This window comes from Toxotes jaculatrix, chromosome 15 (genome assembly GCF_017976425.1).
Source record: "Toxotes jaculatrix isolate fToxJac2 chromosome 15, fToxJac2.pri, whole genome shotgun sequence".
NCBI lineage: Eukaryota > Metazoa > Chordata > Actinopteri > Toxotidae > Toxotes > Toxotes jaculatrix.
In genome coordinates, this window is record NC_054408.1 from 22,065,219 (window position 1) to 22,092,174 (window position 26,956).

At 41.7% G+C, this 26,956-nt stretch overlaps 2 protein-coding genes across 2 annotated transcripts in view; one reads left to right on the forward strand and one right to left on the reverse strand.

Moving 5' to 3' along the window:
- hibch (3-hydroxyisobutyryl-CoA hydrolase) lies at positions 1–23,341 on the forward strand. The gene is made up of 14 exons (XM_041058027.1): positions 1–118; positions 442–484; positions 1,151–1,282; positions 1,672–1,756; positions 1,878–1,958; positions 3,949–4,001; positions 10,804–10,882; positions 17,420–17,565; positions 18,289–18,375; positions 18,504–18,562; positions 18,951–19,032; positions 20,012–20,131; positions 20,432–20,465; positions 20,772–23,341. The coding sequence occupies exons 1-14, from the start codon at positions 87–89 to the stop codon at positions 20,885–20,887; spliced, it is 1,149 nt and encodes a 382-aa protein (XP_040913961.1). The 5' UTR covers positions 1–86; the 3' UTR covers positions 20,888–23,341.
- Positions 22,720–26,956, reverse strand: part of LOC121194897 (small membrane A-kinase anchor protein-like) — a 5,490-nt gene continuing 1,253 nt past the window's right edge. The window contains exon 2 of the mRNA XM_041058029.1: positions 22,720–26,890. Coding sequence (XP_040913963.1) covers positions 26,223–26,501 — 279 coding nt within the window. The 5' untranslated portion in view covers positions 26,502–26,890 and the 3' untranslated portion in view covers positions 22,720–26,222. The remainder of the gene's footprint in view (positions 26,891–26,956) is intronic.

Genomic DNA, 26,956 nt, shown 5'->3' on the forward strand with positions numbered 1-26,956 from the left:
CAGGAAGTAAAAGCAAGAGAGCGTGGAAAGGCAAACTCTGCCTCGAAGTGAAGCTTTAGGCGACTCGACACAAAGTAGAGATAATAATGTCCTTAAAGGTTTTGACGTCTACATACAGGTAGGTGCTAAGTGACGGCGTTTTAAGTCTAACGCAAACGGTATAGTCGTTTTTTTTTTCCTCCTGATTATGTGGACGTGTGTAACACTGAAGTTGGAAATGGAGCTTAATGGTCAGACATAGTGGAAGCAAACTGAGGTGCAGTGTGCGTAGGATGCTGGCTAACTCACTGTATGCATGCATGTTATATGGCAGAGTTTAGAGGGAGTCTGTAGCCAGCTGTGCTCTGTGTGAGCGCTGGTCTCATTTTTAACTGGCACGTTTATCGAGTTTGAAAGCAGATGCTGTGTGTGCACCTGCTTATTAATGTTTGTCTGCTCCAGATTTAGGTCCCTCTACAGACTGCAGCGAATCCAGGGCCACATGGTGAGCACCCCCCTATTATATGCTGTTATATTGTTGTTGTTTTGTAGATTTAAAAACGAGGGCTTGTGATGTATCGAACACTTAATCATTGACTCTGCAGTGTTTTCCTGCAGAAAGATCCATCACACTGATGTGACACTTCCTCAGCATGTCACTGCAGTGTCTTTCAGGTGCATGACCACGGCGACTTAAATGGACAAGCTTTGTGATCAGTTGTTCACTGGGAAACTGTGATACTGAATATTCCTGTTGAAATAATGTACACTGAATAAAAGCTGACATCATGATTAAAAAGACCGTGTTGGTGTTCTGAGTATGATGTTGTTCATGTGTGTTATGATGCATGTTAAAGCTTCTTGCTTGCTGTATCTGAGAGGACAGCCACAGTTTTTACAGTTAGCAAGTTATTTATGTACAGGTTCAGTCTAGTTTAATCATTTTAGACAATACTTTATCTGATACAGCTGCTCTCTAGTTTGTCACTCTTGTGACAATTGCGTTGTTAAAGTGATTTTATCTTATCACGGTCATTCATACATTAACGCGATGAGACTCTGCTCACTTTACTGTTTAAACTGAGTGGATTACTGCGGCTCTTTTTGAATTCTTTACAGTACGTTGTAAAGACATGTATGCATGGTGCTTATTGTCTCTGTTTCACATCAGATGTCCAGTCATGTGGAACCAGAGGTTCTCCTGGAGAAGGTGGGCAGAGCTGGTGTGATCACCATGAACAGACCCAAAGTCCTGAACGCCCTCAACCTGACCATGATCCGACAGATCTACCCTCAACTCAAGGTATGTGGAAAGCTTGTTTATTGCAAACTTCAACTGGGGCAAATGTCAAGGACTGGAGTCTGTCAAGTGTCATTGGTTACAGCAGTGTGTTACTGATCATAAATGGCTACTAGTATCTCGGTTTGACATCGTCAAAGTCTGGATTTTATTGAGAGTTGGTTAGATTTGCTCAGAAACCTGCACAAAAACCCTTTTTTACCCCAGACTCCTACACTTATATAACAGTTTACAGAATAGAACTAGTTTAACTTTGTGAAAAACTCTTAATTTTAGGTTTGATGTAAGTGGTTACCTTGTTTCAGCTGAAGAAGACATAAAATCTTCTTTTTAATATGATGATTTCCCGTAAATTTGCTGCAGCATTTTGTTTTGTGTGTGTGTGATTCTAGAAATGGGAAAAGGACAATGAGACTGACATTGTCATTATCAAAGGTGCTGGAGGAAAAGCCTTCTGTGCTGGTGGAGACATCAGAGGTGAGCATTAGCTTTGCAGGTTCATTCTGGAGCTTTTTTTTGTGTAACATCATAACTGTGGCAGAAACATGTTGCTTCTTTTTTTTTTTTTTTTGTGGTCATGTCTGGTTTTCCCTCTCAGCGGTCACAGATGCAGGGAAGGTTGGGGACTCTCTTGCACAGGACTTTTTTCGTGAGGAATACATTCTGAACAGTGCTATAGGTATGTTTAATGATTTCAGTGACGGCCTGTCTTATCAATTTTATTTGTTTTCCATTAATGCTCATCCACCTCTAATCACAGCTTACAGTGGGTATGGAAAGTATTCAGACCCCCTTAAATTTTTCACTCTTTGTTATATTGCATTCATTTGCTAAAATCATTTAAGTTCATTTTTTCCTCAGTAATGTACATACAGCACTCCACATTGACAGAGAAACATGAAATTGTTGAAATTTTTGCAGATTTATTAAAAAAGAAAAACTGAAATATCACACGGCCATAAGTATTCAGACCCTTTGCTGTGACCCTCATATATTTAAGTCAGGTGCTGTCCATTTCTTCTGATCATCCTTGAGATGGTTCTACACCTTCATTGGAGTCCAGCTGTGTTTGATTATACTGATTGGACTTGATTAGGAAGGCCACACACCTGTCTGTATAAGACCTTACAGCTCACAGTGCATGTCAGAGCAAATGAGAATCATGAGGTCAAAGGAACTGTCTGAAGAGCTCAGAGACAGCATTGTAGCAAGGCACAGATCTGGCCAAGGTTACAAAAAAAATTCTGCTGCACTTAAGGTTCCTAAGAGCACAGTGGCCTCCATAATCCTTAAATGGAAGACGTTTGGGACGACCAGAACCCTTCCTAGAGCTGGCCGTCCGACCAAACTGAGCAATCGGGGAGAAGAGCCTTGGTGAGAGAGGTAAAGAAGAACCCAGAGATCACTGTGGCTGAGCTCCAGAGATGCAGTCGGGAGATGGGAGAAAGTTCTAGAAAGTCAACCATCACTGCAGCCCTCCACCAGTCGGGGCTTTATGGCAGAGTGGCCCGACAGAAGCCTCTCCTCAGTGCAAGATACATGAAAGCCCGCACAGAGTTTGCTAAAAATCATCGGAAGGGCTCCCAGATGTTGAGAAATAAGATTCTCTCGTCTGATGAGCCTTTTTTGGCCTTAATTCTAAGCGGTATGTGTGGAGAAAACCAGGCACTGCTCATCACCTGTCTGATACAGTCCCAACAGTGAAGCATGGTGGTGGCAGCATCATGCTGTGGGGGTGTTTTTCAGCTGCAGGGACAGGACGACTGGTTGCAAGCGAAGGAAAGATGAATGCGGCCAAGTACAGGGACATCCTGGACGAAAACCTTCTCCAGAGTGCTCAGGACCTCAGACTGGGCCAAAGGTTCAGCTTCCAACAAGACAATGACCCTAAGCACACAGCTAAAATAATGAAGGAGTGGCTTCAGGACAACTGCAGAGCCCTGACTTAAACCCAATTGAGCATCTGTGGAGAGACCTGAAAATGGCTGTCCACCAACATTCACCATCCAACCGGGATATCCTGGACGAAAACCTTCTCCAGAGTGCTCAGGACCTGAGCACTCTGGGCCAAAGGTTCACCCTCTAAGAAGACGATGACCCTAAGCACACAGCTAAAATAATGAAGGAGTGGCTTCAGGACAACTCCAGAGCCCTGACTTAAACCCAATTGAGCATCTGTGGAGAGACCTGAAAATGGCTGTCCACCAACATTCACCATCCAACCTGACAGAACTGGAGAGGATCTGCAAGGAAGAATGGCAGAGGATCCCCAAATCCAGGTGTGAAGAACTTGTTGCATCATTCCCAAAAAGACTCGTGGCTGTATTAGCTCAAAAGGGAGCTTCTACTAAATACTGAGCAAAGGGTCTGAATACTTATGGCCGTGTGATATTTCAGTTTCTTTTTTTAATAAAACTAAAAAAAATTTCAACAATTTCATGTTTCTCTGTCAATATGGAGTGCTGTGTGTACATTACTGAGGAAAAAAATGAACTGATGATTTTAGCAAATGGCTGCAATATAACAAAGAGTGAAAAATTTAAGGGGGTCTGAATACTTTCCATACCCACTGTATATGTTTCCAAACACTCAGATCTCTGCTTTATCAGTTTGCATGTTGAAAGTCAGTTTTCCTTCTTGTTTTTACACATTTTATTTCATCTTTCAAGGAGCATACAGGAAACCATATATTGCCCTTATTGATGGAATAACAATGGGAGGGGTAAGTACATAAGTACATTTATCTTACTCATATGTTTGTATTACATTTCTGGGTTAACCTTAAGGCGGTTTCCTTTTGGATTAGATGTTTGATCATTTTGAGGCATAGACTTCCTTCCTGTTGCTAAATATCTTTGATTCACGTTTTTATTTTTATTTCTCTTTTGAGTTAGTTTTGGCTCCTTTTAGCCTGACAAGTTGCCTTTTGAATGAGGTGTGATATCTAAGTTTCCCAGTAGGTGTCAGTAGAGAACTATAGTCCACTGTTGCCTGCTGCTAGAGGCAAGGTGGCCTCTGATTGGATGAAATATAAAGTGACAAAGCATTGTTGCTGCCACTGGTTTTTCCCTCCAGGTGTCAGCTATGGTTGGAATTTGAATTGGTACCTTTGCCCCACGATAAGTATGATGATTTGGATTCAGACACACAAAGGCTCATACTGACTGAGAGCTCTGTAATTTATCCATTTTTTTAGTCTCCTGCTCTGATGAGTCTGCCCTTTTTTTCCATCTCTTCTGTTTTGACCTTGACTGTGATTTTGCTCCTGAAGTGTCAACAAGGCCAGTGTCTGCTGGGTCATTGCTCATCATGTCTCTGTATGTGTGTCATTGTCCCTGTGGCACAGAGATGTGTGAGGACCTAACAAGCTCTACCCTCATTCTTTGAACACTGGTAGTCTTCAGATCTTTTTAGGAGTGTTTTCACCACAGTATGTGGTACAGATCAGTGCTGATCAGCTGTTTTGCTGCCTTTTTAGCATGATTAGAAAAATACCAAATGCTTTGGTGATTAATTTGAAATAATAGGTTTATTGCTTTCAAACTGAGTTGATTTGTGACTGTGATTTGTTATTTTGAACTGTGGTATTCTTACTCGGCTGTTGCTCTTTATAATTAATCTTAGTTGTGCTGTGTTATTGTGGATAGGATAGTTCTTTCAAGTTGAGGGAATTAGGAATAATATGGTGTGAGATGTGCTGAGAAAAGAAAATGACAGTAGTTGGGTCCTGTCTCGTTTTGTCTTCTGTTGACGTAGAGGTCAGAGAAGAACAAAACATAGACAGAGAGACTTATGTTTCCAGTACTTACTCCAGTACTTACTCACATCTCTGTTTTGATCTTCACCAACTCCTGAGAGAAATATCACACTCTGTAGCTGCTAAATGCTCCACTATGATCAACAGTTACTTACTAACGTCGTCTGTCTGCTGTTTGCTGCTGGGCAGGTAGTGACAGTGAGTTTATCAGAGCTTCTTCTCTGACAACAGCTTCCTGCTTCTGGAAATCATTCAGATGGGAGAGGTGAAAGTGAAACCAAGTAAAACCAAAACACCAAGCAGAGTCCAGTCATAGGTCTGTAGGGTCGTCACTCTGAGCGACCCCTTTCACATCGCGCAGTCATTTCAGCCATTGTTATTACAGAATATTGATGAGTGTAGCTTCAAAGGTCTCCCCCCCGTGCGATGAAAGTGGTCTGGCTTACAAAAATTAATCATCAAAAATCCTCAGTTAGTTTTAATTTATACAGATCACCCATGAACAGGAAGTGCACATTAAAGGGTTAAACTTTGGACTTTGATGTGTTTGCCATTTATTGGGCTGACCTATATCAATGTGTGTGGTTTCATAAGAACAAAAATGACCAGTCAGTTCTGCAGTGGACTCCTAATACAGACAAATGAAAGGAAAAATAAATAAATAAATAAATAAATAAATAAATACACACAAAAGATTGCAGCCTTTTTTTTGTTTGTATTCTCAGTGTAGTAAATATTCCACACAGGGGGATGAATCCTAGAAGCTGTGAACCAGCTTGTTTTTCCTGTGTTTAGACAAGCCGTGATGGTAATGACATCCCCTCTTACCATTTTCCTTTCCAATAGAGACAGAAGCTATAATTTATTTGTCAGAACAAATCTGTAACAAACAATGTAGTGAGTGTGAGGGGGCGCTGAGTGCTTGGTTCTGATGCATGTTGCACCATATGGTGTGGTAGAAGTCAGTTCTGTTCATCATCTGAGCGGAAAACATTTATAGCTGTGATGTTTGTCCAGTTATTTGCACACGCGTTTTATCTTTTTCCGCTTATATGGCTCTATGTACCTCGAATATCTGTCATGTCGGCACAGAGACACTAATGTTGACACGAACCATCCTCAGTTTAATGTGTGTAGTGGCTGAAAACAGGCTAGTTCTATATATGGAAAAGTCCGAGAGGCACAAGAGTCTCTGTTCCCAGATCTGCACTGAACTCAGGGCAGAACTCCCACGTCGAACAAGTATTCTCGCCTTAATGATAACAAACCAACAAGGAGTTAAGACACGTCATTAGCAGGTCAAACACACACACAGTGTCTGTTTGACTCTCTTACATCACAGGGAGCTCATCTCACGCAGATCATTCATTGCTCTCCAAGTTTAAAATCCCCTAGAATTGAGGTCTGTGAATGCTGAAGTGTTATTAATCCGTGTCTGCTGTGCTTTGCTTTTGAGCAGACACTGTGTCTCTCGCTTTCCTTCCTGCATGTCTGAGTTTGCTCTTCAGATTTCAAACATTTACATAGTCGGACGGTGGGCTCCTCACGCTGACTGTTTGTAATGCAGTTTTTAACAGGGGCGACGTCGTGGCTGCAGCCCAGCTGATGGATATTTGTCCGGAGTGGTGTGACTGTAATCTCTTTCTCCTGGAGAATACACTTGTTGTTTGCCAGTGTCCATATCAGCTGATTAGAAGACAACGGAGTGAGAGCCTGTGCAGCGCTTCTTTTGAAAGTAAATACTTTGTGCGAGAGGGATGTGGGAAATAAGGCAACATGCATGTTGTACATTTGCAAACATGCGTCATTTTCCTGTCCGCGCAGCCTTTTCCACCCTCACACACCACGTCAGCTGTTCTTCTCCAATTTGTGCAAAAAACACGATTCCTCCACTCTCCGTGCACCGAACAGATGCAGAGACTCATCCAACTTTTCTGCCTCATCTTAATGGATTTCACCTCATCCGTTCGATCAGCATTTGGTTTATATGAAGTAACCCAAATATCCTAATGAAGGCTTTATGAAATGCTCCACATTCTTAGTCCGGGGCTATAAATTTTGTAGCCTATTCTGTTTGTAAGCATGAGCTATAAACATGCTCCTCAGCACAGTTTTTCACATTTCCATTGTTTACAGCAGGATCTGGAGACATGTTCTTATATGGTGCTTGGATGTGCCATGCCAGCACGTTACAATGTTCCACTACTTTTATGGTGAAACTCGGGTAATGTGAGATTAAACGGTCCCTCATTCCTCTGGATGCATCCAATGGTCATGGTGAAAAAACTTTCTTGGTGTATTCGCTGGTGTATTTCAACTGCCCTCCATGACGTGTGACTTCATCTTTGTTTTCATAGGAATAATTTATATTTGGCATGAAATTTATTTAATTATAGCATATTTTTTATTTCCAAATGTCCGGCATCACTGGGAAACAGATTAGCTTAAGCTCAGAACTTTGCAGAGGTCATTTTGAGTAGGCTTTTTTTTTTTTCTTTCCCAGCAGTGAGTCAGCATTCACCATACCAGAAACTGATGCAGCTGGATGGGAGTTGGTCTGTCATAAATGGTTTTATTTACTAACTTGTTATCTTAGTATTGTAGCTCTAGCTAACAGGAGCTAGCTTTCAGACACAACAATTGACTAAAATTATATAAAAATCTCAAATTAAATTCTCACTCTGAAAATAAGAATGATAGAGTGCCATTTACTTAAATGTAATGAGTAATCATTCTTCTTTTTATTTCCCAGTGTTGTATTTAATGTTGTTCCATGCACAGAATTGTTTGCATGAGTTTGATATTTAAAATTCTGCTTCATCATTCTGCTTCACAGGATTAAAAATGAATATCTTTTGATTTCCTGTTTTCGTTCTGCACACCTAACCTGTTCTGAGAGGGAGTGAACCCAGTGTCTGTCTTTGCCCTGAGCCTGAGTGCTGACATGTTGACAAAGTGCAGTCATCATGTATTTCATGTCCTAAGCTGACAGAAGTCACAATCTGTGTCTTTTGTGTCCCTCTTTGTTTTTGTAGTTGGATCTGGCTCTTTCAGGAGCACGGCCACTCTTGGCAGAGGTCTGTTTAGTCTCCAGTGATCAGATATTTTTAATCCTCTGTGGTCATTTGTCACACAGCCTCAAGGCAAACCCTGCAGTGCTGCTCTCTGGCTCTGGACTTGTCCTTTTTTTTTTTGCTTAGAGCAAGGTGAAGACAGCTTGTTGATTGTAATCACACAGTCATTGTTAGTTGGCAGTGATTCAGCCCTCAGCAGGCGGCATCTCTTATGAGCTTAAATGCAGCTTGAAGTCAGTAATTCATAAATAAGAATCCATATATCCATTTGAAGTAAATCTAACTTTTCCATATTATTTCAGGATATTTCCTGAAGTGCCAATGTTCTCCAGATACCAGGGTGTCTGGCACTAGCTGACTAATTAGCTCTGAAATTTAATAGTCAATTAATTGATTATTAATCAACAACAGTTTTATTAATTGATGTAAATTGTTTTCACAAAGTTAGTTTTCAGTGTTCACATGTGAGGATTTTCTTTCTATGTAAAGTGATTACTTGGGGATTTTGAACATACAGTAGAAATGCCTGGTAGATGCAGCCTTGTTACTAAATAAACTTACACCCTTTTTCACTCTTGACTTGTTTACTGTTCCCCAGTTGCCTGCAATTGCTTAACAGTGTCATGATTTGTTGCATGTGACCTTTAATATGTACGTCCACTGGGCTGCATGGTTCAGTTTCGCTGCTTTTCCTTTCTTAGCATGATTCCACCTTGCCTAACTTGCCAGCTCCCCCCGGTAGTCTTGAAAACATGCCAGAATAATGGAGCATGCTCAAAAACAGTTATTACCTTATGTTGTTACTCTGTTTTATTATTTCATTCAGTTGTGTGGTTTTCATTGGTGAGTTCTTGTGTGCTGCTTTCTATCTTCCCTGATAGTCCTAATGCTGTGGCTGATTTCCCCATTTTAAAATCAATAAAGTTTTAGCTTGGCTCATAAGTTGCAATACAAATGACTTTGCTCTCCTGCCCTGTAGCACAGTATGATAAGGCTGTTAATCAGTACCAGTGTTTCAGTGATAACAGCACCAGGTGCTGTAGCTTTTAGCTTTCAGTGTTTGCTTTCCAGTGTTTGTGCTGGAGTAAAGATCCCTGTTTATAAGCTTTTAAGACGCCTCCATAGTCCACATGTGTTCCCATGGTGCACAGTGACACTTTATACCCAGAGTTTACTTGTTTATTTATACCCTTTCCTTCATGTGGCAGCCCTCCACAGCTGGAAGTGTGACTTCATGTTGAGTAACACTCTGTAGTGAAGGGCTAGTCAGCAGGGATTGTGAAAGATAACCTCTTTTGCTCTGTTACATCCCTGCAGCAAGAGGAGAACGTGGTCTGCTAAGGGTCAGCAAAAGCACAGTTTTCATCTGGTGTCATAAATATAAATATAAATATAAATATATATATATATATATGAGGAGATTTTTAAAAAATGCTGTACCAGCAGATTTACGTGACTGCACAATGCCAAACCAGATATCAGGATTCATTAAAACAAACAAATCCCCAGCATCATCCAGTTCACGTGGACGTGAAGCCGTAGGGATTTACCTGCTGACCTTTCATTGTCATTAATCACCACCGGTCAGTGACATATTGGATTTTCCTCTGACCTGACCAGTAAATGACTCTGCTCCTAGCCACAGCTAGGCATCCAGTCACTACATATTCCCCGGTGGCTGAATGGTTTCTTAATTAATAAAAAATGATCACCATACTGGAGGTCAGTGAAGTAATGTGATTACTCTCTACTGTTGGGTCACGTCCCCTCCAGAAAGAGAACAGAATTTCTCATCATCTTTCTCTGAGCTCAGTGCAGGACCCATTTTGCGTGTCTTGTCTCTTGCTTTATGACTCTTATTTTTATACTGATGATGCCATCATTACAATACCATTTATTGATCCATCCTGGGATCAGAACATAACAGAGCTTGGTCTTGTCTCCTGCTGTTTGGATAAAGGACAGTGGGATTAATAAGTTAGTGAATTATTGTGTTTGCCATGTAAGAAATGTTGTTTACCATTCTGATGTGTGAGATTAGCTTGTTGTTTAATGGTGCAGAGGTGTTATCAGTCAAGCAGTCATTAACAGCTGCTGTTCTGTATGTGTGTTTTTCTGAGTGTATGGGTGCCACTTTATTTTTATTAGCTGTGATCTGGACTCAGACTGAACTGCGCTGTCTACAAGTGTCTGAAACTGTCGTTAGAAAAGCTCAAGTTTTAATAATCGATCATTCAAATTAAGTGAGCGACATGGTCATTCACCTGTCAGGTAGTACAATGCACCTGTCTGACTCTCTACATTGTGTGATGCATTTACGTCCAGGATGTATGCAAGGGGATGTTGTTTCCATAGTAACTGTATAATCTGACAGACAGACACACACAGTTCTTACTGTGCTGCAGATGTCCTCTGGCTGGTGCTGCTCATTAGCCTTCACCTCTCTCCTTGCTGGGAGCCACATACGTTAATCACACTCACACAGGGTTGACTTAAGTTATTTATTTATTTATTTTCCCCAGGCAGCATTTTTTTTTCTTGAACTTCAGCTCAGTGTTTCTTTGTAGAGGTGACAGTTATTAATGTTTTCTCTATGCCTCCCTCACGTGTGCTCTCTTTTCTCGGCCCGTTTCCTCCTCTTTTCATCACGGCACTGATTTGTTTCCCTGACCCTTGTTCTCCTCCACCTGCAGGGTGTGGGTCTGTCAGTTCACGGACAGTTTCGGGTGGCCTCTGAGAAGACGTTGTTTGCCATGCCAGAGACTGCCATCGGTAAGACTGTCCAGCCGCACCAGCTCTTGTCTTCCTCGAAGGAGGTGTGAGTGGGACACTGGTTGGCCCATATCTGTGTTAGTGGCATTAATAATGTAGGAGCAGTGATTTCAGTTGCCGACCCAGCTGGATCCAATTCATATGTTATTCATAGACACAAGGTCTGGCTGATAGCGAAGTTGTATTTAGTACAGCACATGATAGGATTAGCTGCTAAAATGACCAGTGTGGTAACGAGGAAAACAAGAGTGGTGGTGAAGTATAAGTCAGAACTGCAGGGCACACCATATATCAAGGCTGAGGCCTGGGCCCTTTGCTGCACGTCATACCTTCTCACTCCCTACATCATGTTATCAGTTCACATAAGATCTAGAGCCAAATGATGCCGCCAAAACAGTTTCAGCCCTGCTGAGAGGTGATCCAGCTGTGCAGCCGTCAGCAGCGATGGATGCCGGTTGTCAGCAGGATTTCTCATTTCAGAAAAGAAAAAAAAAGTTTTTTCCTTTGCTTCTCCTCCTTGCACCTTAAATGGGAGAGAAGATAAGGTGCAGAGAGAGAGAGACGTGAGGAGACAGTGAGGGGAATGGAAGGTTTCTGTCAGTTTTACATGCTCCTAACGAGTTCAGCCAAACTGTTAAAAGCTCACAATGATAAACAAAGTGCGTCAGTGTGCCAACATTAGCACCAAACATCAAGTATATCAGAGACCGATGGTAATGTCAGTGGTTTTATTTACAACATATTTAGTCATAAACCGAAACAGATTACACTGGCTCTGAAATGAATAGTTAAGGGATCACCACAGTTATCAAAGATTTATTGTATCAATCATCAGTTTGATATGCATGATGTGATTTGTTTGTATTTTGTATATTCTTATAAAGATCAAAATAATTATCAATATAAATGAAGCGTCTAATTAATATTATTAATTCTCTGCTGTCTGTCCTGTGAGAAGCTGATAATGGCAACATAAATACATACGTGTGTAAACCCATGACCATAGGACACACAGACATATGGTGATAACAGCAGGCTTCTATATACTTCATGTCTGCTTTTATCCAGCTCTGCAGGAGGACAAGAAATGTATGATGTATTTGAAAATTCTTGAATTTAAATAGTTAAATTTCAGTCAATTTAGTAAAATTTGAAGTTAGTGAACACTGTGTCCACATGTCAGTTTAATGTCAGAAGCACAATTTTAAGGTCTTCATTAACCTAATGTAATGCTGTGTGGTTTCACGTTGTAGAAGAGCTGAAATCCTAAAATGAGGATCAATTTAAAGACAACGAAAATGTGTGTAAACTTGCCACCCTCATTTGCATCATCTAAAACCACTTAGCAAAAACAGTCTACTATAATAATATGTAATAATGCATAATATTATTTTACCACTAAATGGATCAAGGACTTATTTTGGTGTTTTCCAGCCAGTTCCTCGAGTGTGAATGGCCATGCCAGGACACTAAGCTATAGTTTGCTGTTTAGCTAATTGTCTCATGTAGACAGATGGCCTTCTCCTGAGGCGCTGAGCAGATTAGTAACAAATCTCCAACAACTAACAAATTACAGCTAACCTTATGGTATAAACTACTCTGTAGTCATTTGAATCCAGAGGGCTTATCACAGGACTTCAGCTACATAGGAATTTGAGTACATATGAATTATTTGCAGATTGCTGGCATACCAAAGTATTATTCACAGTATTTATGGTTTGTGGTGGGAATGAGCTCGGGAACTGACCCGACAGCTAATGTCCTCAGTGTCACCTCAGTCAGTAGATTGACCGCATGCAGATGGTCAATGGATCCTGAGGTGGTCAATATGTTGACTGATCGTTTTAAATGCTCTTGACAGACCTTCTGTCCAGATGTTATTATATTTCAGCTGAATTCAGGTGATAAGTAGAAAACTCGCTGGGTTGATAGTTTTTTTGAAGCTTCAGTGTGAACCTGTTCATTTTCTGATAAGTTGACTGTGTGTACTCATTCCCTCACACCTGCAAACTTCCAAGGACACTCACGTCATCCTTTGTTTGACACACACACACACACACACACACACACACACACATATATCACACATATATCAGGCTTATTCTGCTCCGTCTTGGCTCAGACTCCATAATAAATTTTCAGCTGATGTGCTGTGGTATCAGACTCAGGATGAAGATTATGTTGTCAGTGGACAGGAAGTGACTGTAACAGAAAGAAAAAGGCTGACGTTCTTGTTGATTTGGTCTGATAGTTTTGTGGGATTTTCCCAAAGGCCGCAGTGAGGAGTGGGAGGAAATGGGATGATAATTCAATTGCACGGCCTGAGGACTCACTATGTGAGGGGACTGATGTACAGTATGTGTGTGTCTCTAAGTGTTAATTCCTGTATCCAGGGGTTTGTTTTCCACGTGTGGTCTGGTACTTGCTAGTGAAGTAGCACATTAAACTAAACCAATACATTCTGTTTAGTCTCAGTATTAATGCTCATAAAAACAAAAGCAAGAGTCTCCTGGTGTCTTTTAAACTCTCCAGTCTCTTTGGCAAGACGGCAGGAAACCTTGGCTAATCCTCTTTTGAGCTGCAGTGGTCATAACACATTGTCACTACTGTTGTTATGAAAAGGCTCTTGACTTCCAGGCCTCTGCACCGCCATTATCAGCACCTCCCCTCTGCAGTCAGAAACTTGGACTTCACATTGCACCGTTTCCTTTTGGGAACAGCTGCTTCAGGACCCTCCATGCTTATTTTAGCCCCGACTCCCGGAGTGGATTCCTCTCAAGAGCCTCTCTTATGTGCTGAGTTTACTGTAGCTACAGTCACAGTGTGGAATAAAACTTGTGTGTGTTATACAGAGGGTTTCAAGTCCTGGAACAGTCATGGGAAAAGCAGAAATTAAGCTGGATGAATTGCAACCCTGAAATGATGTAGAACACTGTTAAATTCCTACTTTATTTTGAGTTATTAGACCTCTTCTATATATATAGATTGTGTTTGATTGACACCATCTTCACTCTCCTGTTAGCAGAGGTGTAATTATCCACAAGTGACAACACCTGTGTGGGTGTTTATTCCATGTTTTGATTTATGCGCCTCAGAAGCTTCCTGTGTTCTTTGTGTTGTTTTTCCCCGGTTCTTTTTTCGAAGCCGCTGTTCCCCTAAACTGGATGTGAGTCCCAGACAGTTGAAGAAATGATGTGAGTCCTAACACCAAACAGGAGAGGGAAGAGGAGTTTGGTTTTTTTTTCTTTTTTTTTTTTTCCTTCTTATGCATGTTAAAAAATGTTTTTCCTGGATTGTTAACTATGTTATTTATGTCACATCTTTTAAGAGCAGACGTCACAAATACTTCACAATTTAAAAAAAAAAATCAGGCCTGTAACAGAGCTGTAGTAACAAGACGGATGTGTGTGATTACAGAGGATCTGTTCAGTACAGGTTTGAGGCGTGCAGGTGTGCCCTGATTACTGTAGCAGTACCAACATCCTTCACATTTACATAATAGATGTTGCAGAAGTGTGAAAAGAGTTTCATGCGGTCGCTGTTCCCATTGTACACTGTCCTCAGACTAGAATATGATTAGGGGTGCAAGTAATTCAAGTGTAAGTACTCCTATAATCTTAGGTCTTTGGTGGGGGGAAGCCAGTGAAGGTTCTCAACTTGTTGCTGCATTAGCTGCTCCTGCTGGTTGGCTGGGGTGCCAGCACAGTTGTGGGTGGAGCTTTGGCATTTTGTGTGTGTGTGTGTGTGTGTGAGTGTGAGAGTGAGAGAGTAACACACTCCCAGCAAAACGAATCGATGAGAATAAAGCAGCTGGAGACACCATCTGTCACAGAAGTTGCACTTGGCTGTTTATTCTCATCAAGCACAGGTGTAACTAAAGATGGCGGCATTCTCTTAAGATGTACCTGTCCATGGGCCCTGGTGCTGTTCATATGACTGGAACATTGTTAATGTCATTAGTTATACCTGTGCTTTGCTGCCATGAAAAGTCCAACTGTCTGCTCTTCCTACAGCCCCTAGAATCTCATTTCTAAAATCACTAACTGTGGCTGATTATACTTCTTATAATCATAATCTTCTTATAGCTAATTTGATATTATTAACCCCTTCCTAGACCCAGCATTTCCAAATCAACCAAAGTTTTCAAGAGGGTCACAAAACCCAGAGTTAAGGTTTGAAACATCCAGTCATACAGATGAGAAGCCAGCGTACAAAAATGTAATATTATAGTATACTGATATTTAGCAGTGTGTTTCTAATCACATATGATCTGAACCATGTCGTGATGTTCAGATGAACGGTTGGAAGGGGTTTCATCCATCCTTTCTTTCTGGATTTCATCACGTTATCAGGGCTCCCACTGCCCTTTAGAAGGCCCTGGCTGTGATTTATTAATGGCCCTCCTTCCTCCACTCCCCCTCCACTTCCAATGGCACTTTATAATCCAGCAGTCACCCTTCAAAGACAGGGCCAAAGACGAGCGGGTGAGCCTCTAATGAAGGGTGTGAATGTGTGGCACAGTTATTAGGACTCACCACTGGAGCAATACATCTTTATTACTAATGTCAAAACTGTTCCAGGAAATATTTAGGGAAAAAAAAAAACCTTGAAGTGACTTTTTTTTTTTTTTTTTTAAATCTAGATTTTTCTTATTAATAACAAATATCATGAAAAAGCCAAAGCCAGGAATTAATTGATCCCCAAAACAAGTATTTAGGTTTCTTATTCCGCTTCACTGTAGAACTGCAATATTGTCCAAAAACTATTTAAAAGAAAATGTGAATGAGCCACACTGTTGTACATATTCCTTCATTACAGTAAACACACATGTTGTTTATTTAGACTTAATCCCACATACACCGTTGTGCTGCTGTAAATACTCACTGGAGCACCAAATGTGGATTAATCTGCAGCTGAAAAATGTTCACAGCAAATCCACAGTTTCCTCCTGTTTGAGGAATATTTGCTACAAACTGCAGAGGCCAGCTGTTTAAGGAACTTACTAATTACAGACTCATGCATTGCCAGTTTTGGTCTTTTAATGGGATTTGTTAATAAGAAGAAAAATACATAATAATACCAACCTTATTGTTTTAAAAGTAATGAAGTTACTCCCTCAGAATAACTCCATGTTTTGGGATTATTGCAGAGCAAAATACTGTCAATGCTACAAAGTGTGCTCGAAAGTTTAGGATATTTACTTCATACCTTCACACAGTGCACAAGAGCTGCAATAATTAGTCAATTAATTGATTAGAAAATGGACAGAAACTTAATTACCAGCTATTTTAAAAATCTGATGATTGTTTCAGTCATTTTTTTTTTAGCACTGATGCCAAACATTTCTGTTTCCAGCTTCTTAAATTAGATTTTTATGCTTTTCTCTGTCATTAATGGTTGTAAATGGAATATGTTTGGGTTTAAGGCTGTTGGTAGAACAAAGCAAGACATTTTAGGATGTGGAAAAATTTAAGAGGCATTTTTGGCTGTTAAATGATTTAATCAAGAGAATAATCTGCAGGTTAATTTATGAATAATATGATTATATAATGAAAGTCATTTTTGGCTGCAGCCCTAAACTACACACACTTCTATCACGCTCCTTCCTCTCTCACTCACACACACACTCATGCCGACCCTCACGTGTTAACGTTAACCCCTTCTGTGGCGGGATTATCAGATTTAACCCAGGCCTGCCAGCATTCTGAACAACAGCTATAATCTGGTGCATTTATGATATTACATTTTCAGCCCTGAATCAGGTCAGCTCATCTAATCCCTCTCTCTCCCGTTCACGTCCCCCCTTCCCGCCTCACGCCACGCCACCAAAGCTGTCAGAAAACCAGCTGCGACCAATGGAAACTCATTTCCTGTCAGATCCACTGAAATCAAATGGAAATATTATTGATTAAAAAATATGCAGATATGTATTCATCACCATCAGCAGATTAGGCTCACAGATTGTGATGAAAGATTTCAGAATAATAAATAGCCGTAAACTATGTGTCTAGCTGTGGGTACTGTGTTAGCCATCACTGGTTTTATTAATGGTTGTGCTTCATTATACTGTATGTAAATCAGCTCTGGGTGAGGTGGGAAGTTATTTTATGGTAGAGGTGGAGCAGTGTGGAGCACAACACTGATATCTGGTGCAGTTTCTTTACACTCAGAAAATCAGTACTACAGCATGCTGCTTTAAGGTGTTTGTTGTAAAGTTGCAGCAATTAATTGATCAACTGATTAGTCAGTCAAAAAAAAGTTAATGCAACTATTTTGACAGTTGATTGTTAAAGTATTTTCTAAGCAGCTTTGCACATTGCTGCTTTTACTTACACTTTTGTACACTAAAGGAAACTGAATATCTCTGAGTCTCATCTCATTTTAAGGAAACCTTGCTAGCTTTAACTGTTGTCTCAGTGGTGGGGTTTTTGACAGGGGGAGCAGTGTTACATGGTTGTATTACTTCTCAACATGCATCTGTATTGAAACTGTACAAAAATGTGCTTAAAGCAATAACTTTGTGTTTTATTTTGACAGGGCTTTTCCCTGACGTGGGAGGTGGCTATTTTCTGCCGAGGCTCCGGGGAAGGTTGGGTCTGTTTCTGGCTTTGACAGGCTTCCGTCTCAAGGGACGCGATGTACAGAGAGCTGGAGTTGCCACGCACTTTGTAGAGTCTAAGAAGGTACAGAAGCTCAAGTCAGTGGATTGACTCTACACACATGCTCATAAAAAGCTGTCTGTTGACAAGTCAAACAAGATCGTTTTCCAATACATTGCTTTCCGTTCACTGTCCAGTCGACAGCCCAAGCAGTTGAGTCACTGGGTGCCTCACTCTTGTTTATAGGTGCCAGCTTTCACTGGCTGGTCCAGAGGCAGGTTGTTTGTCTTGCTGTTGGCTTGACAGCGAAACAGTGGGTGGTAGAGTTTGTTTAAGACTGTAACCTTGAATTTCAGGACAGTCAAGCAGTGGGGTGGATTTAGCTTATTTGGATGGTTTTTACAGCAAAGTTTGTCCAAAAACAGGGTTGGAAAGACGCCTCACTTTAGTGGTAATGAAGGAAAAGTCAGATTAATGGCAACAAGGTAAACTCCACTTTGGTCAAAAACTGTTTTGGAGTCTGCAGTGTTATGTCATGAGTGCTGTTTGATCAGTAAAAAGAAAAGACCCTGCACATAAATCCTCAAAAGAAGAAATCAGTGTCAGGTAAATTCTCAAACCTTTTTAAAAATGTGTTTCGCTACAGAGAACTTAGAGTGAAAACCTGCATCCATCCAAACATAGCATCATTTTTAAAAGGCTAAAACTCAATCCAGCCTAGTGTCTCGTAGCATCAGCAGCCAAAACATGTAAGTATTTTTTTTTGTGGCTGCTGTTTATCTCATGCTTTCAATACTCCTTCAATAGATCCCAGACCTGGAGAAGGAGCTGGTGAACTTGAAGTCTCCCTCTGCTGAAGACATCACCAGAGTGTTGGACACCTACCAGAACCAGGTGAGAGTCTTTAAACATTTAAGGCTGCAACAGGCAACGACTTTCCCTTCGGACATCTGTCTCCATGTGAATGCCCGAGAGTCTCTGTCTTGATAATAACTGTTATACTGTAATAACTCTCTCTGCAGAGCAGCCTGGATTCTGAGAAGCCTTTTGTTTTGGACAAGCACATGTCTGATATTGACAGGTAGGCCTTGAATCTCTGTGTCCCAAAAACATAGACATAATCTGAGTGGTTTACCAAGAAGACAGCTAGTAAACAGCTAGTTAGTTAAAGGATAAAACAGGCTCATATTCTATATTATTCTATATTTTTGTAATTGTCAACAAATTTTATGAAAAGACCAAAACCTACAGTGAGTTACGTCTCAGTATGTCTGAGGCATTCAGCTCCATGACCATTCACTCCTACTGAGGATCTTCAAAAACAGCTGGATACTGTGGTTTTTAGCAGGTTACTCCAAAGCAGTACAGTAAATAGTGTGTTTATTGGGGTTCTGTTTTCAGCTGTAGATATGGTGATGATGGTAACCTACTGAAAACCTGAATCCATGTTGGTGTTTCCCTCCTTAAAGGCTGTTCAGCTCCAGCAGTGTGGAGGGAATAATGCAGAACCTGAAGGCAGATGGCTCTGAGTTTGCTAAGAAACAGGCAGAGGTATGTTCTTGACCTGCAGCTTAATCAGAATCACTGATTCTCATTCATTCCTTTATTCTCCAGGTAGAATAAACGTGCCGAAAGTTTCTGTCTTGAACACTTACAGTGTGGTGATACAGACTATTTTAAAGATCTGCTGAACCTCTGCAGGTTCCCTCTCTGCAGTCCTGCGATCCCAGCATCAGATAACTCCCACTAACAAAGCTGGAATGGAGCCAGGGCATTATTTGGCTTTGGCAGTATATGTTAGTAATTAGTAGTTACCTCAGGCTAAGCTTTTAATGGGGTTAGTCTTAGTCTTGTGTCTTGTTGGCTTGGACCAAAATCCTTCCTGAGAGATTTCAGAGCTCGTAGCAGACCACAGTGGCTTCACTCCATAAATTTGCCTTGATAAAACTAAAACGGACTCTTTTCATGGAAGAGACTCCTCTCCCTCATTTTATCTGTCACCTCATTCCACATCAGGATGTTCCAGTGAGATCGAACCTGTGAGTGACGGTGAACAACCTTATGTCTCTGATTAGGCCCCTCCCTCACCTACCCCACCCCTCTCCTTATTGTTCCTGCACTGATCACACAGATTTAAAATACTGCACCACTAGCCAGCTGTCAATATGAGCCTAAACTGATGGATAATTATTGAAATATAGTTCAGATTTAGTAACTCTTCTAGTGCTCAACAGATATTCTGTTTTCAGTTTCCTTTAAAACCATGAAAATGTGAAATGGAGCCAGTGGGGGGTCAACTCAGCCATCAAATATTTATTATAAACCCATTTCCTCTGTTACCACTACACCACACGCTCACTGTCCTGCCTTCTATATTAAAAATGCAGAGAGATCTTTGTCCTTATTTACACAACGCTTTGCTTCTTTTTTTTTTTCCATGATATTTTGCTGCAAAATAATCTAATTAAACAAGGCTTGTTCCAAGGCCCCGTCTCTTAAACATAAAAACTCCCCGTGTCTTTTCCTCCAGACGTTGTCTAAAATGTCTCCCACATCCCTGAAGATCACCTATAAGCAGCTGCAGGCGGGAGCCTCTCTCAGCCTGCAGGACGTGTTGGTGATGGAGTATCGACTGAGCCAGGCCTGCATGGTAAAAAAAAAAAAAACAACTTCCTCTTACTGGCGTGTCAGCCTATAATTCAACAATCAATATCCATTAGCTTCATTTTCATACTGCTCACTCTTGTAGTGATGATAATTGGACAGGAAGTGAAGAATTAGTAAAATAATCTTCAGGCTTAGGATTTCAATGCATTCTGTACCACGTTAACTTGCTTTCATCTTCTCTTATTACTCATCTTAACCGTCTGCCACAGCCGTTGGACTAAAGTTCTGACCTGACATGTTACAGTAAACTCTAAACGGTGTCATTGTTTCCGTTGGTTTGCAGAGGGGCTGTGATTTCTATGAGGGTGTGAGAGCCGGTAAGTCACTGCAGCAAATGGCCAACAAGAGTGGAATAAGATGAATGTTGAATTTCAGTACAGTGATCGTCCAACATGACCATAATACACATTATCTGCAGGGACTTAGATTATTGCTGAGATTCCTGTTCTCACACACACTGTGTGTGTAACTGTCCATGAGGTGTAGCAGCGATTTTAGTCTAAACTCAACATCACTAATTGTCTGTAAGGGTTAAGAAAGGTCATAGATCAGTTATTGCTCCTCTTAGCTGAAGCTAAGTCACATCATCCTGTCCTGCGTCCTGATGTTCTGTGTGTCTCCAGTGCTGGTTGACAGGGACCAGAATCCCAAGTGGAACCCGTCAACACTGGAGGAGGTGTCTGACCAGAGCGTGGACCAGTGCTTCTCCTCACTGGGAGAGAAGGATCTGACTTTCTGATGCCCCGTCAGCCAGCAGCTGTTTCTCGCCTTCAAACGCACACACACACACACACACACACACACACACACACACTACTAAGCCTACTGTAAGCGGCTGCTTCCTGTCTCCACATCCCTCTGTGGTCATTTGAGAGGACTGTGAAACTAAGGTAAACACTGTAGGCATTTTCTCTGTTCTTCTGGTGACAGATGAGGAAAATTCAGACGTATACATACAATAAGGTCTGATTCATGTTCACAGCCAGAAACAGAAAATAGTAACAGAAGCTAACAGACGCCCTGTGTCACTAAACTTTCTCTGCAGTGGAAGTGGAGTCTCTTCTGTGTACACTGCAGAGCAGTATCTGTGTTCTGCTGCAGATTGGAGGAGCAGGACAGCAGCGTTGCATTAACATGAGGACATGGGAAGGGAAAATGATCTCAGTACTGAGTGCTCTGTTACATTTCCTGTGGGTGTTTGTTGATGTGACACAGATCAGTATCGTCTGTTTCGCTGCAGAGTGGTCACTTGTTCTAATACAGATAACTTATTGTCTCTGTTTCACTCGTTTTCCTCTTTTCCAGTATTTTCTCTTTAGTGGTTTCTATTTTTTAGATGTGATGTGAATTTTTTTTAAAAATCGGTTCTCTGACATAAGTGAGATAACACTCCCACGACACGTGATAGATTATATCAATACTTCTTCTGAATGTATTTACATGATTGTTACACTGCATTTTAAAGAACTCTGGTTTCAGCAGCCTGAAGTGTGTGAGACATTGTGTGTGTTTAGTAACTTCTTCTGATAGACGTGTTGTTGTTTTTTTGTAGCAGGAATCAAATCACCTCCTAAACATTAGTTTTCATTAGCTGCATTATTTATGAGACAACCAGACCAGAGTCAGATTAGACACTGGTACTGGAACAGATGGCAATAAACAGAGCTGGTAATGTAACAGAGAATGCTGTGGGTTATTGGTGAGTGAAGACACTGCTTGTACCTCTTGTGTTTAAAAGAACTGCAGTAATTGAGGGCAGTGTGTTTTCTGACCTCCTGTTGTACAACAGTGACCCGTGTTTGTGAAGTGCCTTAGTTATCAGCATGAAAGCACCAAGCTGCTGCTCAGTCATGAAAGTCCAGAAAGTAAACACATTGATTTTAATTGCATGTTGGGCTGCAAACCGGTCCTTGGTCTTTAAAGGTCTGGTGTGAGATTTGACAGGAAGCCTTGCATATTTTATTTGAGCGGTAAAATAGTCAAAGGAGAACCACTGAGTCCTGCCAACGAATGATGAAGCTCTCAGTCTGAGTCGGAGGAATTCAAACTAAAGACTCCAACACTGGACCCAGTCTGAATCCTCTGTGAGTCACCTTCATCTCAGGTCTGTTTTCATCTTCCCTGCCTTTGTCATATTCACACAGTCAGTCTCATTTCAGTAAGAGCCTCTAACAGTCTGTGTGTCATATTCATTAAGCAGCAGCAGTGCAGCTACAGACAGTCTGTCAGTCTTCCACAGCTCTGCCTTCAGAGCAGACAGGACGACCAAGAGACAATAAACCGCCAAACACACTGAGAACAGTCTATTTCTTTGGGCGTCTCACATAAACCTTAATGCTTTATAGCCACCACTAGTTCAAACAAGTGCTGGCGAACAGTCGTGTCCTTCACTCTGCTGAACTTTTAACCTGTCGTGTTCCCTCTTTTACAGGATGCTGTGCATCCGCGTCTCGCTCCGCAGACATTTTAAACAAACACTGTTGAGACAGTGTGTGCCACTAAGATGTTACACCAGTGTGTACTTCGGCCTCACAGCTTCAATACCCAAGAAGCAGAGGAACAGTAACAGTAGAAGGCATAAATCTGATTTATTGGCATCATCAGTTTTTACACTTCGGTATGGTTTGCAAGTTAAATGAATATTGTCCTTTAGGAATATGCACAAAGTCACTCATTTTAAGTTATTTTATGATGAATGATCCGCAGGCAGACGTGTATCGTGTAACAGAGCTGATCCGTGGAGGTTATTTTAAACTTATTTGGCAGCAGACACATTGTGGAGACAGTGCATGTGGTTCTGTCACCATTCATCAGGCTTCTTATAGACTGCTCATAGTATTTATAGTCAAATCAGCTCATCTCTTCTATGCTTAACTTCTGTCACTCACTCACTGACAGCTGCTTCGACCGTTGTAAAACAGATACAGCAGAGGCATCGTGGGTACAGGAGTCAGACCCTTATCACCACCTGTACCACAGGCAATGGCAGAATGAGTAGTGCAGGGAATTAAACAAACGGGTTCAACTATCAAGAACTTAAGTAACGTGTTTAAAGCTGCAGACCAGAAAATTCACTGGCAGCTATTTTGATGAATAATTGTTTTAACATTTGCTGGATTCCAGCTTGGTCAGGATCTGAGGGTCTGCTTTTTTCCCCCACCAATTTCTAATATTTGACAGTCAAAACGATGAATCAAGGAAATAATCGACAGATTAGCTGATAATAAAAATGACTGTTAGTTGCATTCCTAATTTAAACCACCCCACAGCCCTGCAGCTCAGGGAAAAGGTGTGTGAGGTGAGTCTGGCCAGTGCAGCAGCAGCAGTATTATCTCCCTTCTCTGTCCAAACACCTGCTCATATAAAATATTTTTAAATGAGTGACCTTTGAAACTACAAATCACAGTTTTCCAAAGGAAGCATTGGCAGCCTTTCGGTCAGTTTTAATAGCGTCAGCTGGAAGACACAGATGTTGGAATGAAGACAGGCGTTCACATTGGATCTGGTTTTAAACTCTTCGTAGTGCCGATCTAGTCCCTACAGTTTCAGACAACCACCTGACCTGATCAGTCCCAGAGTTAAAAAACGGACCTTTTGTGAATTTGTAAACACAGATGATACCACAATTAGTAAAAATGAAACATCTCAGCGGTGACTTCACCCTGGAAATGCAATACTTTGACCTGTAAAGCCTGACATCAGTGTTATGGCAACATCGTTGATGTACTGTATAGCCTAAGAAATAGATTGCCATCACCTGGTTTGGAGTCAGTACTCTCAATGTCATTAATTCATTAAAAAAAAAAAAATCAAATCACCATGTAAAATAAAGTGACCAAACGGAGACAAACACATTCTTCTCACACTGCCATCAGCTGTTTCTTGTGCTATTGAAACCAGCCTTTTGGTTTAGATCCCGACATTCACAGAAAACAGTTGTCAGCGCAGCAGAGAGATTAGCCTTCATCACTTTATCTGAAGCAAAACAAATGGCATCCGATTAAGAATCAGGAGTATGACATGTGGAGAACAGTGTCACCTCTAATCTTTTACTGTTTTCACAACATGTTTGGGAAGAGCCCAAGAGTTAATCTGTCTGAACAGATTAGTGCAAGTTAGATTTTTTTTTTTTTTTTTTTTTTTTTTGTGTTTGGGTCCACTTTTTGAGGGCCAGGTTTGGGGAGGTGTTTTCACAGCACTCAGTCATCACCCTGCTCCCCTGAACTATACAGCCTTTCATCAACTTTCTGAATGATGCTGCTCTTCAGTAAAGTGAAGCAGAGTTTGAGACAGCACTCACACAGCATCTGTGTTGGTTAAACTTACCAATACAGTGTGACTTACACACGTGTTCTACTGTTATTTCTTGGTACTGACCAGTTTTACGTCAATATGGAATCACTGTCACTGTTATTAGAGAAGACCTTGGCAGAAGGCAAGTGGTGACAATTACCTGCCACCGTTTTTATGGCTTATGATCTTGTGTTGGAGTATTCTGCCTGACTACGACTCTATTCAAAGCTGTTATCGCTGCAGATCGTTGAGTGGCAGTTTAAGTGAAGTCCTCATTGCTCTTAGCAGTTTCGTAGCTATGCAACTTGAATTTTGGGTAAATCCCAGTGACATCAGTGAAAGAGTACCTGTGTGCGAATCTCCTCGATTTGACTTCCAAGTCCTCGGCCTGTAGCTACACTGTCCCTCTGTCCAATGAGCAAAAGACCTGACCTTTCTGATGTCCCCTCTGATACAAAACAAACGGTATAAAACAATTCACAGAAGCCTCCTGAACTGTGCTGGGCCAACAGTAACATTCATTAAGGACTTTGGCGGTTGTGAACCTCTATTCCAAATATATCTACTCTGTCCCCTGTTATGTATTATTGTCCTCTGTTATAGAGCAGCACAACACTATTTTAAGAAGCCATTTATATATATGTACTGGATGTAAATGTCATGGGTATCGAGGTTTGCATATCTGTGCTGTTGTCCTCTGTAGGGCAGATGGCAGTATTTCTCAGTTAGTATTTGTACAATGACAATGTTGACAAAAAACTAGGCCTTTAACATTTTAGCCAAAACTCTAGAGTTTTTCTTTTTTTTTTTTTTTAAACTTCCCTTCTGTTGAGAAACCACACTCTTTTTCAAAAAGTGTGTCGATCTTGGTGCCTTGGTTTCCTCGTGGCTTAGAGACCAGCAGGTCCCATGTGATCTGAGCCCTAATGTCACAGTTCTTGTCCTGCATCTTCTGTGTACAGAATATCTTGAAGTGCAGGAAACACAGCATTTGTACACATAATTTCCCGGACCCATTTTCAGGACACGGCCGGGTGAATGGATGGCTGTGGTCGAGGCTGCCTAATGGCAATGCGGTAAACAGGGCTGAGGATGATGCTCCTCGTTGTGGCTCTGCCCCTGGATCTCCAGGTGGGCCATCACGGGAGTACTTCAGCCTGTGGGGGGAGCCGGACAGTTGGGTGTGTTTCTGATCTGATGGGACCAGAGGAGGTTTTCAAATGAAAGCCTTCCACCAAATGAAGGGATCTATTAATAGAACTTCCTCCATAAGAGGAGAGAGCCTTGGCCCCAGGACAGCATCAATGGACGGGATAGACTTTCACTGGCAAAGAGGGACATTATGATTCCAAGCAATATCTGACAGGATTTCTTGCTTTGCATTATGAGTCCAGCCAGGGAGAGCCAACACCTACTGGGAGAGAGGGGACAAATAAGGTCTGAGAAAGATGATATCCAACTGAAGACGCTCTGCTTTCAGTAAGGCTCCAGCTTTAAAACAGATAATCACAGAAACGTGGACGGGATCAGAGTGCTTTGGTCGCTTTGGAGGAGGGTTTTTAGGCTCAATCCAAGTATAATCCAATCTAAAAAGAGGTCAAAGTGAATCACTGACAGCTCATTCATTTTCCCGCTCACAGCAGGTAGACGCTTGAATGATTCATTCTGAACCAAAGTGTTTGAGACGACTGACCTTCTTTCACACGTAAAAACCTCCAGTATCGGTGTCAAAGCAGTCTCGGCTCGGCCCGGCCTCTTCGCCCGTCACACACCTTCCCGTGTCATGGCACATCACATTCGATGTAGGGGATGTCGCTGTAGCGGCGGTCTACCTCCACCCACTGCTGCACGGCCCGGGCCACAATCTCCTCGGAGAGCCTCTGGGCGTACTCCAGCAGCACTGGATTGACCTGAGGGGAGTTCTCCGCCGCCGAACCCATCTCCGACTGAACCAAGTAGGCTTTCTCGCCCCTCGTCCCCCTGGATTTGCCTTCCACCTTCTCTGTGGAGTTTGCATTTTGGGCTCCAGAGTCGCTCCTCTTGGATTTGACACACCCCATACTCTGGATGATGTAGCATTGATTAACTGTAGGGTGGGAGATGTGTGCTGACAGTAAAGTGCGTCAGTCTTTGGTTAGATTTGTGACTCATACATCAACGTTTTCATCTTAGTGAGCGGTCAGTACGTCCCAGAAGCAGCACCGTGCTTCCCCTCGAGTTCTCTCTGCTGCAGTCACCTTTGTGCTCCTGTCATCCACTCCCACTCTCACCCATGTCTGAGTGCCAACATGCGTGACGATCGGGGGGGGGGGGGTGTTAGAGAGCAGAGGGAGGTGATCTGGAAGGCGCTGGAGGGCGACCAGCTAAGAGGCCCATCCCTCTGTGGTTCTGGCAGCGCTGAAACAGTCAGTCCTGATCCCCTGCTGACTGCAGCTCATCCTTTCCTCAACTGCAGAGAGAAAGAGAGTGGAAAGAGATAGGGGAAGAGGGAGGATTTCAGTGATTTAGTTTCCAT